Here is a 13,419-nt window from a genome sequence, read left to right on the forward strand (position 1 = left end):
CACAGTGGTGCCAAGGAAGCTGATCTCTTGCCACCACTCAAGAAAACCTTATGGCTCAGGCAGGAACCGTGGGGTCTGTACTGCAGAGGGCTCAGAGGCCATCCAGCCCAGCCCAGGGAGGTTTGGTGACTTGCCCAGGGTCACAGAGGTAGTGAGTACCAAAGACGGGTCCTCTGACGTCAAAGCCTCACCTTCACGTGACTCCTGCATCTCACTGACCCCTCCTCAGCCCTAAGCCTCGTTCTTTCTTTCCTTCTCCTCCCAGGCGGTGAGATATGAAAACCACTACACCAATACCAAGTACTGCTTGTGTCAGATGCTGAGAGAACAGTTAGAAACCCCCCAAGGAAAGAAGCTCCACGCCGCTCAGTCTTCCCAGGAAATCTGGTGTGTATGGGGGAGAATCAGAGAGATTGACACCTGGGGAGGAAGTCCCTAGGACAGGCCCTGGCATAGAGGAGGCCAGACTGGAGAATCATCCCTTTCCTTCAGGTCCTTGTCAGACACCAGGGATTCTCAATCAGTCAACTGACAATCATTTATTGTGTGTAAGGACCCGGGACACAAAGACAAAGCTCCTGGGGAGCTTCCCAGAAGAGACCAGGCAGGGCACCTCTAAAGAGCCCATGAGACCCCAAGGAGTTTCCCTGGGCCTCAGGGAGATCTCTTCCTTACTTACATTCTAGGGGCAGGTCTCCTTTATAAAAGGTGATGGCTTTTATTGCCAGGAGCTCCACACGCACAACGTGCTGAATTTCTAGTGGCTTCTTGGCTGTTGGGGAAAATCCAAAGGAGTCTAAAATCCAGTCCCTACCCTTGAGGGACAGATAGGACACAGATACAGAGACAAGATTGCAGTGGGAGGCTGAGGTAAGCATGTGCCGACGTGCGCTGAGACATCTCTAGGGTTGTTATAAGGGTTAGAGAAGTTTGGAGGAGGGAGATGGTACAGGATGTGTCAGTCTAAGAGGTAGGAGGGAGCTCATTCAGTGTCCTTCCACCCCCTGCATGACATCCCTAAACCAGTGATCGTCCAGACTTCCCTCAAAGCCTGTGCTCAGAGTGTGGCCTTGGAGGCAGCCTTATTCCCTGAAGCTGTGTCTTCATGCAGTTCCCCTTTGGCCAACGCCACACACTGCTGACTGTCCCTAAGCCCTCCAGAGTTTTTTCAGACTTGTTACTTTGTATATTTCAGAAGGGATATGAATTTGAAAAACATAAAACTGGGTAAAACAGAGACATTTTCTCAGACTTTTTAGTTAGCCTGTTAAGTGACTCCCTGTGTTTTCTTCCAGTGAGCTTGTTCTCACACAGGAAAGAAACAGCTGACATGTCTGAGCAAAGAGCTCCTTTTAGCCTGCCAAGTGTTGCCTGTAGAAAAAAAGCTAAAATAATGATCATAGGTAGCCTCACCACCAGGTCCCCACCCTATACTGGTGGAATTGATTTTTTGAACCCATGCAAATCTTCACATTTACTTCTACTCAATTCCGTGTTATTAAATTCAGCCCAGTGCTCTACCTGTCAAGATCTTTGTGGATCCTGGCTCAAACATTCAGGGTGGTATCTGCAAATGTAAAGACTGTGTTCTTATCAAAATCCTCATTAAGCATGTTAAACCAGAGTACTGCCTGACCCAATAAATAAACATGCAACAACCCACAGATGATACTCCATTTGAAAACCAAGTCAGAGTGCAGCCCGCAGTGATCCTTAGCTATGGACAGTTCTATTTGAGTGTGACACCCTTGTGACCAGGAGTGCAGGGCCCATGTCATTCATTCAGTGCACCTGACTCTCACCTCCATCTGTCTCAGGCTTCCAGTTGAGCACATCATGCCTAAAACTGAGCTGACTTTTTCTCACACCTGCACCTACCCTTCCCAGCTTCAGGCAGCCAGCCTTGAAACTCTTCCTTCTCCCCAATTCTCAAGTCGTTTGCTGCAGCTGCTCCATGTTCCTGTTACTGCCCTACTTCCCCACCCTCTCCTCACATGCTCAGAACCAGCCCACAATTTTCCCCCAGACTGTCTAAGCCTCCTCAGGCCTCCAGAATAATGATACCCAGATCTGCCAGGCCACTTGGAGCTCATGAGTCTGCTGACTCCCGGTGGCTCTTTGTACGATACTGTAGTTAAACAGTGAAGAGGCCAGAAGGGTTCCTGTGTCAGAGAGAAGGCTGGAAAGGGGGGTGGGCACAAGATGGTGGTGCTGCTGCCTGCCATGGTAGTGCTTTATTCAGTCAGTCAGCCAAGGTCTCGACTAGGAGGGGAGAGTCCTCAACTGAGCACTCAAGGTCCTCCCTGAGCTGGCTTCCACCTACCCTTCCCCTTGCATTTCTTAGCATGACCCTCCACGTAGGCCACCCACCAGCCAAACTGGACTGCCTCTGGTTCCTGAGCCCTTCCTTTTGTCTCCACGTGCCTACACGCAAATCCCTCCATTCCTGGAGTGCATTCCCTCCCAGACTGTGCCTCTTGAAATTTCTGTCTTGCTTCAGGGCCCACCTCTTCCCTGAAGTCTGCCCTGCTCTCCTGTAGCCCTCATACAAGGGCTTTGGAGCGCACCTTTTCCCTGTCACGTTCTTCCTTGTTAGTGCGTGTGCTGGAGGATGTGCCAGATCCTCCTTGTTAGGTTACAAGTACCTTGAGTGCTTGGACTGTGTCACTTCATATCATTTCATAGAGACGCTTAGGCCCTGTGGGCGTGTAATAAGCATTTTTTGGATTAAAGCCAATATGGGGAAGTGAACCACCATGGATGTGTAATATTGCATATACTCTCAATCATAATTGATGTTTTGGTTTTCTGAATTCCTTTTTTTTCCCCTCTCTTTGGATGAATCAATAAAAATGTTCATCTTTTTCAGTGTTGGGGAATAACGAGGTAAGGTTGCAGAGGTAAATTGTGCAAGGTGGTGATCCCACTGTTTGTTTTAGTAGTGATTTTATCTACTTCAACAAATGCCACCTGTGAATGCCAGTGTGGGTAGAGCTCAGACAGCGAGTGGGCACTTCCCAACTGGCCAGCAATTGCCAAATGGTGTGTTTCCAAGGGGCCACAGTGCCTCCTCATGGTGGTGATGGGCCATTGCAACCAATTCAAATCCAGACCCGCCTAGGATATTTGATCCCTTAACAGCAGCTGTGTGAGCTGAGGGATTGGTGAGGTGTGACATGTGGTTTTAGGAGTGTAGCCTGGTAGGACCGGGAGAATGAAGGGGGCAGAAGCCAAGCACATGCCAATTGGGAGGTGCCCACAGGGAGCAGGCTGTGAGACTCTGGTGTCTTCCACAGCGACGCCTTTGAGTTGGGCAGCTTCTGTGAGAAGGTGACTGCAGAGTTGGCAGCCAAAGCAGCCACACTCCAGAATGGTGGTCAGGAGGACGATGACCAGAGCGGAGACACTGACATCATCAAAATGGCAGTTAAGTTTGACAAGTAAGTCACGAACTCCTAGGAGGGCCGGCTGGCCAGCCCTGTGTTCCAGGGGATGGAGCCCTAATTGCCTTCCAGCCGTAGAAGGATTAACAAGTCCTTGGCCTGTCAGAGCTTCAGGTCACACCTCTGGAAAATGGAAGTAATGATGATTGCTGTGGGGAGAGTACTTGTTTGCAAACTCCCCTTTCCCCCTTCATGGTATTGGCAGCCTAGAGCCAAACCCTGAGTCATCCTCTTTTCTAACCCCCCTGGAAACAACTTTGACCTTCTGGGATTTCTTTTTCACGGTGTTTGTATCGAGTTGTATGTCCTGTATAGGGGTTCTCTGAGCCCAGAAGGGAAGTTTTCCTTGGCTTACATTATGAAGCCCTCAAAGGAAGCTCAAACGTTTCTTTTTTTTCCCCCCAAGAATTTATTATGAATTCAAACGTTTCTTGATGGGTTTTTTATTCTTGACTTTAAGGTTTTATTACAGACATCTCTCTCCTAAGAAAGTGCATCTTTCTGAAAATAGAAGCCTTTTTTTCTGACAAGAAGTGCAGTGAGAGCTTATGATGCCCTCCCTTCCCTGTTCAGGGATCAGAAGGGGGCGTTCTGCAACATCAGAAGAAGAGGGCATTGCTGACTAAGTCTGGGAATCCATCTTCCCCCACCCTCCCTTCTTCACTGCCACTGCCGGGCCTGTTTGCTGGAGGAGGCGGGGATGCCTGTCAGGGCTCTGTGACTCAGTCCAGGACCATCTTCCTTCTCCCTCCCCACATCCCCATTCCCATGCTGCCTGTGCTCTGGGGCCTTCTGTTTTCCTGGTGCTGTTGTCATTTGTTAGACTAATCATCCTGTTGTGACAGCTGCACAGGCTGCCTGGGATGCTCCTGCTGGTTTTCCCCTGTGAGTTGCTTTGCTTTGAATCATGAATTTCATTCCTGCATGTGATTCTCCCGCCCCAAGCCCCGAGGGAAGGTCTGATGGTTGCCAGGGGCAAGGGACTGGCCTTCCCTATGTGTACAGAGAAGGCCTTGGGAGCAGCAGGGTTGCCCATCTCCTTGTAAGAAGGCCATTAGGTGACAGAAGCAGCAGCTGACTTAGCAGAACATCCAAATAACGAGCCATTGAATCATGAGGCTTTCATTCCTCTCTTCCGCTTCTCACATCTGTAAAGGCACTTTTCCAGCCCCCTGTGCCTGGGCACTGCTGCCCAGTGAGTGCCTGATTCCTACCACCCTTCCTTTGTCTCTCTTCCCCTCTCACTCAGACGATGCTGCTGGTCACTGTTAAAAGGAACTTTGTCAGCAGCAGCATGCTTTGACTTGCTCTTCTGGTGAGCTGGGAAGGCTCCTTTTGGACTGATGTCCCTCCTCGGTGGACAGGGGGATGTTAGGGATCTGGGACAGGCCTTTGAGGTGATCTAGTCCAGCACCTTCATTTAACAGATAAGGAAAGTAAGAAGCAAAGAGAGAACGGTCACACGGTATTAAGCGGCAGAGCTGGTGTCAAACCTGAGTCCTCTGACTTCAGAGCCAGAGATTTTTCTGCTGCTACGGGGGTGGGCCTTGGGGAACGTCCCAGGAGACCCCAGCCTTGATATCAGTGTTGTGAGGAGAGCTCTGTCTCCACAGCCCACCCAGGTTCTTGTGGTATTCCCCCATGTCCCTCAAAATGAGACATTTGGGATCCACAAGCATTAGGAGGGAGAGGAGAGCACCTGGGAGCCACCTTGCAGATAAGCCGCATCCCATTAGGGTGCATCCTTTTGTCTTGGTTGCACTCAGCAGGGTAGGAAAGAACGTGACCTGGTTGGGAATCTTTTCCCCTTTTTCCTTTCTTCCCTTCTCTACAAATACACTCGGTTTTTACTTTTTTTCCTTCTTCAGGAGACAATACCCACCCCAGATCACACCCAAAATGTGCCTGCTGGAATGGTGCCGGAAGGAGAAGTTAGCCCAACCAGTTTATGAAACCGTGAGTTGGTGGTGGTGGGAGCCCATTCTGCCGTGCCTGCTGGTCTGCAGGCCTGCCTGCAGGGGCAAATCCATTTCACAACTGCTTCAGTGCCATTATGTTAGCCCCAAATTAGCTCAGGCTCTGCCCTGTCTTGGTCCAGGGACAGACCAGAGCCACCCTGCCGCCACTAGAGCTTCCTTGAGTGTGTTCACACCAACTCATCAGAAGACCCAGGCCCCTGAGACCTCACCCCATCAAAGGACCAGGACAAGATGATGGCTTCTTGTAATAGGTATCGGGCAAATCCTGATTGATTTACAAGTTAATTATTACATTGGAAGCAGTTAGCCATAGCCATTCTCTGGCCTATACCACTATCATAATTGATGTAGTTTGGCGAATTTTGACCTGGTTGGCCAAACCCAAAGAACTAATAGTTCAGTAGAAGGAGGTTCCTAGGGGAGTGTCTCAGGGATCTCTCCCTGGCCCTGTGCTATTCAGCACTTTTATTTTTATTTTTATTTATTTATTTTAGTGAGGCAGTTGGGGTTAAGTGACTTGCCCAGGGTCACACAGCTAGTAAGTGTTAAGTGTCTGAGGCCGGATTTGAACTCAGGTACTCCTGACTCCAGGGCCGGTGCTCTATCCACTGCGCCATCTAGCTGCCCCCATTCAGCACTTTTTATCAGTGACTTGCAAGATTAAAGATATACATGAAGTGCTACAAATCTACAGCTGACAAAGCCATGAGGAAGCCAATACTGTGGGTGACAGAGTTGGTCAAAAAGATCTTTATAAGATTAGGTAAAGCAGTAGAGGAACTCAAATAAGACAGGATTGGACAGGGATAGATGTCATGTACTTGGCTTTGAGAAATCCGCTGCCCAGAAAGGGGGGGTGGGGCGTGGCTAGGCAGCCATTTGTATAAGAAAGTTCTGGGAGTTATAGTATATGACAAGGTCAGTATGATTCATTGGTGGGATAACACAACCAGAAATATTACCATGTTCTGGGGCTGCCTTAGGAGAGGCCCACTGCCCATGGTGAGGAGGGGGTCAAGTTATTTATTCCCTAGACCAATCAGATTGGGTAGAATGGGGTGCTCAGTGCAGGTGCCCCATTGTAGGAAGAACATTGGCAAGCCAGAGGTTAGCCCATAGAGTAGGAAGACTGCAGTCCATGCCACTTGGAGAAGAGTTGAGATAGCAAGCAAGGTGACCAGTGCAGAGGTCAGTGTGATTGCACAAGTATCACTGAACTCAGTGAGAGGAGACCCAGCTCTGAGTAGAGGTGGGGGGCCCTACTCAAAAGAGGTGGTGGTGGTGACGATGGTAGCAGCAGCAGTGTTCTAGTGCTTTAAGATCTACCAAATGTCTTACATATACTTTCTCATTGGATCCACACAACCACCATGAGACATAGGTGCTGTTATTACCCCCATTTTATATATGAGGAAACTGAGGCAGATAGGTTAGATGACTTGCCCACAGCCAGACAGCTACTAAAAGTCTAAGGCCAGATTCAAGCTTAGGCCCATGGCTCTATCCACTGCACCACCAACTGCCTTAGAAATGTGAGAGGTTTGTGGGGTAGCATTGAATATTAAGAAGGCACAGTCTTATTAGAAGATCCAGGGGGCAGCTAGGTGGTGCAGTGGATAGAGCACCGGCCCTGGATTCAGGAAGACCTGAGTTCAAATCCGGCCTCAGACACTTAACACTTACTAGCTGTGTGACCCTGGGCAAGTCACTTAACCCCAACTGCCTCACCAAAAATAAATAAATAAATAAATAAAATCACTAGATCTTATTTAAAGAAGAAGAAGATCCAGGAACCAGTGTGGAAGTGTGATGGGGAGCATTTGGGTAAAGATCAATGGAGACAGAAACAAGTGATTTCTTTTTCATGAATATATTTAACATACCACATTGGCCCCAAAAAAGGAAATAAATGAGCTCAGGAAACAGAACACAAACCCATCCCAGAGGCATGAGCTGTAAAGACGGAGCAGCTGACAGTTTCTTGGATTGATTTAATTAATTATTTCATCCTTCAAAAGGTGGAAGAAGCAACCAAAAGAAATTCTAGTCTGGGTCTGATTCTCACTAATGTAGGGGAACCGAATGCTGGGGAGGAAATGATGGGTACACCTCAGGGAAACTTATTAGCTCTTCTTTAGAATTTGTGATAAAGAAGGAAAGAGAAGACATGGTATAGTCTGACTTTCACCTCAGACTTTGAGAGAGCATGTATATTCCAGGAAAGGATCAATAGGAGCCCATCACTGAAATTCTAACAAGGGAAGGTAGCCCAGAAAGGATGTGAAACTCTCAAGAATTAAATTTTGAAATCACGTAGAAAAACAATTCCAGTAAGAAGAAATAAAGGGAAGAGAACAGCAGAGGTACACAGAGAGCTTACCTGCCAACTTAGGTTCTCCAAAGAGAAGCAAGGGCAGGTGACAAAGGAGAAACACAAAAGCCTGGCACCATGCTGCAAGAATGGTGTCAGGAGGGGGCAGGTAGGTGGTGCAGTGGATAAAGCACTGGCCTTGGATTCAAGAGGACCTGAGTTCAAATCCAGCCTCAGACACTTGACACTTAACTAGCTATGTGACCCTGGGCAAGTCACTTTAACCCCTGTTGCCCCACCAAAAAACAAAAACAAAAACAAGAATGGTGTCAGGAGTGACAAGAAGCTGAGGTTGAGAAGGACAGTCAAAGGAGCGAGTAAGGAAGGAAGCTGTGTTTGAGAAAAAAGAGGAGGCTTGTAGGATCTTAGAGTCTCAGGCTGATGCTCTCACTGTATAAATGAGTAAGCTAAGGAAGAAGTCATTCCAGGGCCCTCCTCCCCTCCAACTCACTCCCCCACTTTTGGACTGGAAAGGACAGAACAAATAAGGCTAATAAGGGATTTATACCCCATCTACATTAAGGCACTGAAAATAGATGCTGACATATCCTTGGTGAATTCAAGTCACCTGGTCCGGATGAGCTTCACACTCGGGCACCGCAAAGGACTAGTGAATTTGATTGCTGAGCCACTGTCAGTGATAGATGAAAGCTAATAGTGAACAGGATGGGGACACAGGACTGGAGGACAAATGTCCCAATTTTGAAGAAGGAGAAGCAAATAGAGTCTGCAAGCTCTTACACCCATGAGCTAGACTTCAATTCTTTGCAACATTCTAAAACATTATTAAAGGGATAGTAGTGAGAGAGCATGTAGGAAAGGAAGCAGTAATCACCAAGAGCCATCATGGTTTCATCAAGAATAAGACATAAAAATCCAATTTTATTTCCTTCTTTAAAAGGGCTACTGAACTTGTCAATCAAGAAAATGTGTCTAGTTTACCTAGATGTTAGCAAAGTGTTTAACAAAGCACGTGCTTCTGTTCTTGTGGGAAACATGAAGGGATATGGGCTAGATTTTAGAACTATAAGGTGGGTTGAGGGCAACCATTAATGGCTCAGTGTCAGTGTGGTCTCCAGTGGATTACTCCTAAGGGTGTGTGCATGGTCTTGTGTTGCTTAACATTTTTACCAGTGATTCGGCAAAGATACTTGGATACAAATATCATTCTTATCAGTTTGCAAATGATACAAATCTGAGAGGAATAGCTAACATATTGGCCTATGGCCCAGAAAATCTGGGAAATGTAATCAATTGAAATTTAATGGGAATAAAATGTGAAGTCTTATATTTGAGTTGTTTAAAATTGGCCTCACAGTTTCAAGAGAGGAGACACAGACAAAAATGTGTTTTAGGGGGTTTTTGTATACCACACACTCAATATGAGCCAAAAACACTACTGTAAAGTGGGCTGCATTAAGAAAAGTGTGGCTAAAAAGAGAGGTGTGGCTTCTGGAAATGAGGAAGTGACATCTCTGCCCAGCGCACAGGGCAGTCTGGGTGCCACCCTTCCAGCAAGGCATCGATAAAATGGGGAAGAACATCAGGAGGAAAGCTTCATTCATGTCTGTGCCATCCAAGAATTCGGGGAAGGTTCTGGGGAGAATTGGCTTGGAAAGGAGAAGAGGACTCTGGGGAAGGCACTTCAAGGCTTCCCTGCATCAGGGGGGAAGGTGCAAAGGGGATAATTTAGGCTGATGAAAGGAAAAATGTCTTAACAGAAGTGACCAGAGTGGGGCAGACCACGTCAGAACATCTGAACTTCGGACGTGGCCGAGGTGACCAACTGTCAGGTTATAGTAGGGTTTCTGCTTTAGATAGCAGTCAGTCTAAAGGGCCTCGGAGTCCCTTATTTGTAAATGAGTTTGTGGGAGAATGATAATGCCCACGACACACAGGAGGTTTGAGAGAAAAGATGCTGAGGTCTGTTTTGAACATACCTCCTTTGAGATGCCATGGGGGCATCCAGTTAAGATGTCCAAAAGACAGTCTGAGATGCATGCCTAGAGAAAAGGAAAGAGGCTGGGATCCAATAGACAGAATAAAGAATTATCTTCCTGGAGATGATCGATGAACCCATGTGAGCTAATGAGAATACCAAGTGAGAGGAGACAGAGCAGTGATGTCAAAACTGAGATAGGAATGAGCACCACGAATCCTTCCATAAGGATCCCTGCAGGCCATATATCAACTTAGTTTTAAAGTGTAATGATATCTTTGTTTTATTGCATTTGTATTTATTTTGTTAAATATTTGCCAATTACATTTTACTTTGGTTGGGGGTACACTTAGAAGTGCTGCAAGCTGCATCTTTGACACCTGTGCTAGAGAGTGAAAAGAGAGGAGGACCCAGGAGAAAGGCATGGGAGACAATCTAGCAAAGGAACGGATCGACAGGATGAGAACTGAGAGGAGAGGACATCCAGGAGGAAAATGTTGTCAACAGTGCCAGATGCTACGGAAGTCACAAAGGAAGAAGACTGAGAAATATTTGGCCATTAAATTTGGGAATCAAGAAAACAGTGATGGGGGGCAGCTAGGTGGTTCAGTGGATAAAGCACCAATCCTGGATTCAGGAGGGCCTGAGTTCAAATCCGGCCTCAGACACTTGACACTTACTAGCTGCATGACCCTGAGCAAGTCACTTAAATCTTCATTGCTTTGCCCCCCCCCCCAAAAAAAAAAACAACTTTCTGTAGAAAGTATAAAATAATTGTTAAGACATCCAAGAATTACATGAACACAGTGACAAGAAAAGCTATGGTAACTTCACCTCTGTCTGCCTCAGTTTCCTCAAGCATAAAATGGAGATAATAGTAACAGCTAGCTGGAGGGTTGTGATGAGGGCCAAGTGAGATCGTGTTTGTAAAGCACTTAGCCCATCTTGGAGCTGTTGTGGTGGTTAGAGGCCATCTTATGTAGTGGCCACAGTCAGCCGAACTTCCCGAAGGTCTTGTCTGCCTTTTGAGGAGCATGCAAACGATCAGCCTGGGGATGGGAGCTTTTTGCATTTCTTCCCAGGAATCCTCAAGTTATTGGCAGAAAACATTGCTATAGGCTACCTGGAGGGGATTTCCAGGCAGACACAGACCACAAGGGCAGGTCTGGTTCTCCCAGGCAGTCCCCCTGTCCCATCAGTACTCTCTCCCTGTCTAGGTTCAAAGACCAGTGGACCGTTTGTTCCGCTCCGTCGTCACTGTTTCCGAGCACAAGTACTGCTCAGCCCTGTGGTAAGTAGCAAGATCTGACCCGATGCCCCTCAGAATGCTCCTGCCCCACACAGGGTTCGAGGCAGAGAAGCAAGAAAGGGTGGGAAAGGGGGGATAGAAGACTTCGGTTCTCAGCCCCCACCTCTTCCCACTGATGAGTTACTTGACCTTGACCACAATCCTTAGCTTCAATTTCCTCATCTATAGACTGGGAATAATACCACCTCATCAGCCCAAGGGCAGGCAGTGGAGATGCCCCCACTGGGGCAGATCAGCGAGTCCTTGGCCACTGAGGCCCCCAGAAGCCCAGCTTAAGCGTGTCAGAGGCAGGGCTTGGACCCAGGGCTTCTTCAGTCTTAGAACAGCCCCCTATTCACTTCTGTTTCCACTTCTGTTAGTGGGTGTGTGCGCTGAGTGTAGAAATGGCCCTGGTCAATAATAACTTGTCCCAGATTCTAAACGGCTTCTTCAGGATAAGTGATAAAGATGCCTGGTTGAGCTAATCATTAGCTGACAGGTGCTCATTGGAGCACCTCGAGGAATAGCATCTGTGATGGTTGGGGCCCTGTAGGGAAGAGTCCTCAAAAGCCAGCCTTGTTCAGGTCAGGCTCCATGAAGAAGCCAGAGCCCACTATTTGGCCTGTCCTGAGACCTGTGCCTGGTCCTCCCTAGGGACAAGTCCAAGAAGCTGGCTGAACAAGCTGCAGCCATCGTGTGCCTGAGGAGCCTGGGCCTCCCTGAGGGGAAGCTGGATGACGCACAGAGCCCCCTCATGCACAAGCGCAAGGTGGAGGAGAGGGAACTGTGCCAAGACAGAGAGAATGAGGAGACCCTTCCTGGTGGAGCCCCTCACAAAAAGCCCCACCTGACCCTGGGCACCACCAACCACAGCATTCTCAGCAGGCCGTGACCGTCCTTCACGTTCTCCTGTGATCCCCATTGCCACCCCTAGGATCCCACCTGGGAAGCCCTGGGCCTTCTGGAAGGAGTGGGGGTGGGGTGGGGCCCAGGTAGAGCCTGGGGCTCGGAGCAGCTCAGCTCACCCCACCCCACCAGGTGTGGGGAAGCAGAGACTTGGACTGTTAAGGTGTAGATGAGAAGTCTGGCTTACCCTTCCAAAAGACAGGTCTGAACACCACTTGAGGGAGTGGAAAGTAGGTGTTCAAGATGTGCACAAGCCAGTGACCAAAAACCTATGGACTTAGGATGGGCTGAGGGGGTGGACATTGAGTAACCCATCCTGGGGAGGGAGAATAGAAGAGCTGGAGGCCTGGGGACTTGCGATAAGGCCTGAAGCTGGGGGGAGGGGGAGTTGGAGAGGACACGGGAGTAAGAGTTGTCCAGGGCTGACGACAAAAGTCCAGAGTCCGGGGATCTTCTGGTATTTTTTTTCTCCTGTGACACAAGTTGTTCCAGATAGCCTTAGGCCAGCTGACCCTTCCCAGGCCATCCTCACATGGGTTATGTTTTCCTCAGTAAAGATGGCCCTCACCACTTGAGCCTATAAGCATCTCAGCCCTCCCTGAGGCTAGTGGAGGAGCAAAGAGGGTCTCCCTCCACTGTCACCAGTAGGGTCTTCCTGAGCTAGGAGGGCCCAGACTTGAGGGCATCTTTCCCCTTGCTTCCGGGCCAGGTGGGAAAACTGCAAAAGAGTTTCTTCCTTTCCTCCCACTTAGCACCCCCCCCAACCCCCCACCCTTTCCCACAGGAGACATTTGGAGCATGTGAAACAATGTCTACTTGGAGAAGGTTTCCCCCATCTCGGTGGTAATTGGCTGCTATCTGCCATGAGTCATCTTTGCCACAGCTGATTAGGAGAACTGTAACTCCCGACTTTGATGATCCCAAGGACCATCTTACAGCTCCTAATGAGGCTGTGGAAATTGGGAGCTCCTAGCCCTGATGACGAGCGGAGAGTATCCACAGGCCCTTCTTCTTGGCTTCCGTGCTGACCTTTCATTGAATTGTATCATTTGGGCAGGCTGGATGTCAAGGAGGAGAATTAAAAAGGGTTAAGCAATATTGTGTGTCTGTCCTGTGTGCACAGTTAAAGGCATTGAAGGTAAAAATGATGCCTGGGGTATAACTGCAAAAAGCACTACAGACTTTTGATGTGATGCCCTATGTAGAAAGATCCCCGAATTTGAACCCCTCTTCCAAAGCTTGTGTGCTTGTGAAAGTCACTGCTCTCACTAAGACAGCCCTGAGGAGACCTCCAACTATCCATTACACCAGGTCTCCTGCTAGTACTTTATAGAAACAAGAACTAGTTAAAGGAGAGATTTGCAAGAATGAAAGTAAATCCATTGACTATGACCTGATTTTTTAAAAATCAATTAAATAAGCCATTAGCTAATTTAATTTTTAAAACAGTATAAAAAATTAAAAAGGTGAATTCACAAAGAAAAATAAAGGCA

General features: G+C 48.1%; 1 protein-coding gene across 3 annotated transcripts in view; it reads left to right on the forward strand.

Moving 5' to 3' along the window:
• The window catches only part of DUS2 (dihydrouridine synthase 2), a 64,676-nt gene extending 51,499 nt beyond the window's left edge, over positions 1 to 13,177 (forward strand). The window contains exons 12-16 of one of the 3 annotated variants that reach the window (XM_043985308.1): positions 266 to 387; positions 3,297 to 3,440; positions 5,312 to 5,399; positions 10,950 to 11,023; positions 11,675 to 13,175. In XM_043985308.1, coding sequence (XP_043841243.1) covers positions 266 to 387; positions 3,297 to 3,440; positions 5,312 to 5,399; positions 10,950 to 11,023; positions 11,675 to 11,912 — 666 coding nt within the window. In that variant the 3' untranslated portion in view covers positions 11,913 to 13,175. Of the gene's footprint in view, positions 1 to 265; positions 388 to 3,296; positions 3,441 to 5,311; positions 5,400 to 10,949; positions 11,024 to 11,674 lie in introns of all 3 variants that reach the window. The other 2 variants (XM_043985310.1, XM_043985309.1) reach the window with 2 other exon arrangements.
• The last annotated feature ends 242 nt before the right edge of the window (positions 13,178 to 13,419 follow it).

Source organism: Dromiciops gliroides, chromosome 2 (assembly GCF_019393635.1).
Source record: "Dromiciops gliroides isolate mDroGli1 chromosome 2, mDroGli1.pri, whole genome shotgun sequence".
NCBI lineage: Eukaryota > Metazoa > Chordata > Mammalia > Microbiotheria > Microbiotheriidae > Dromiciops > Dromiciops gliroides.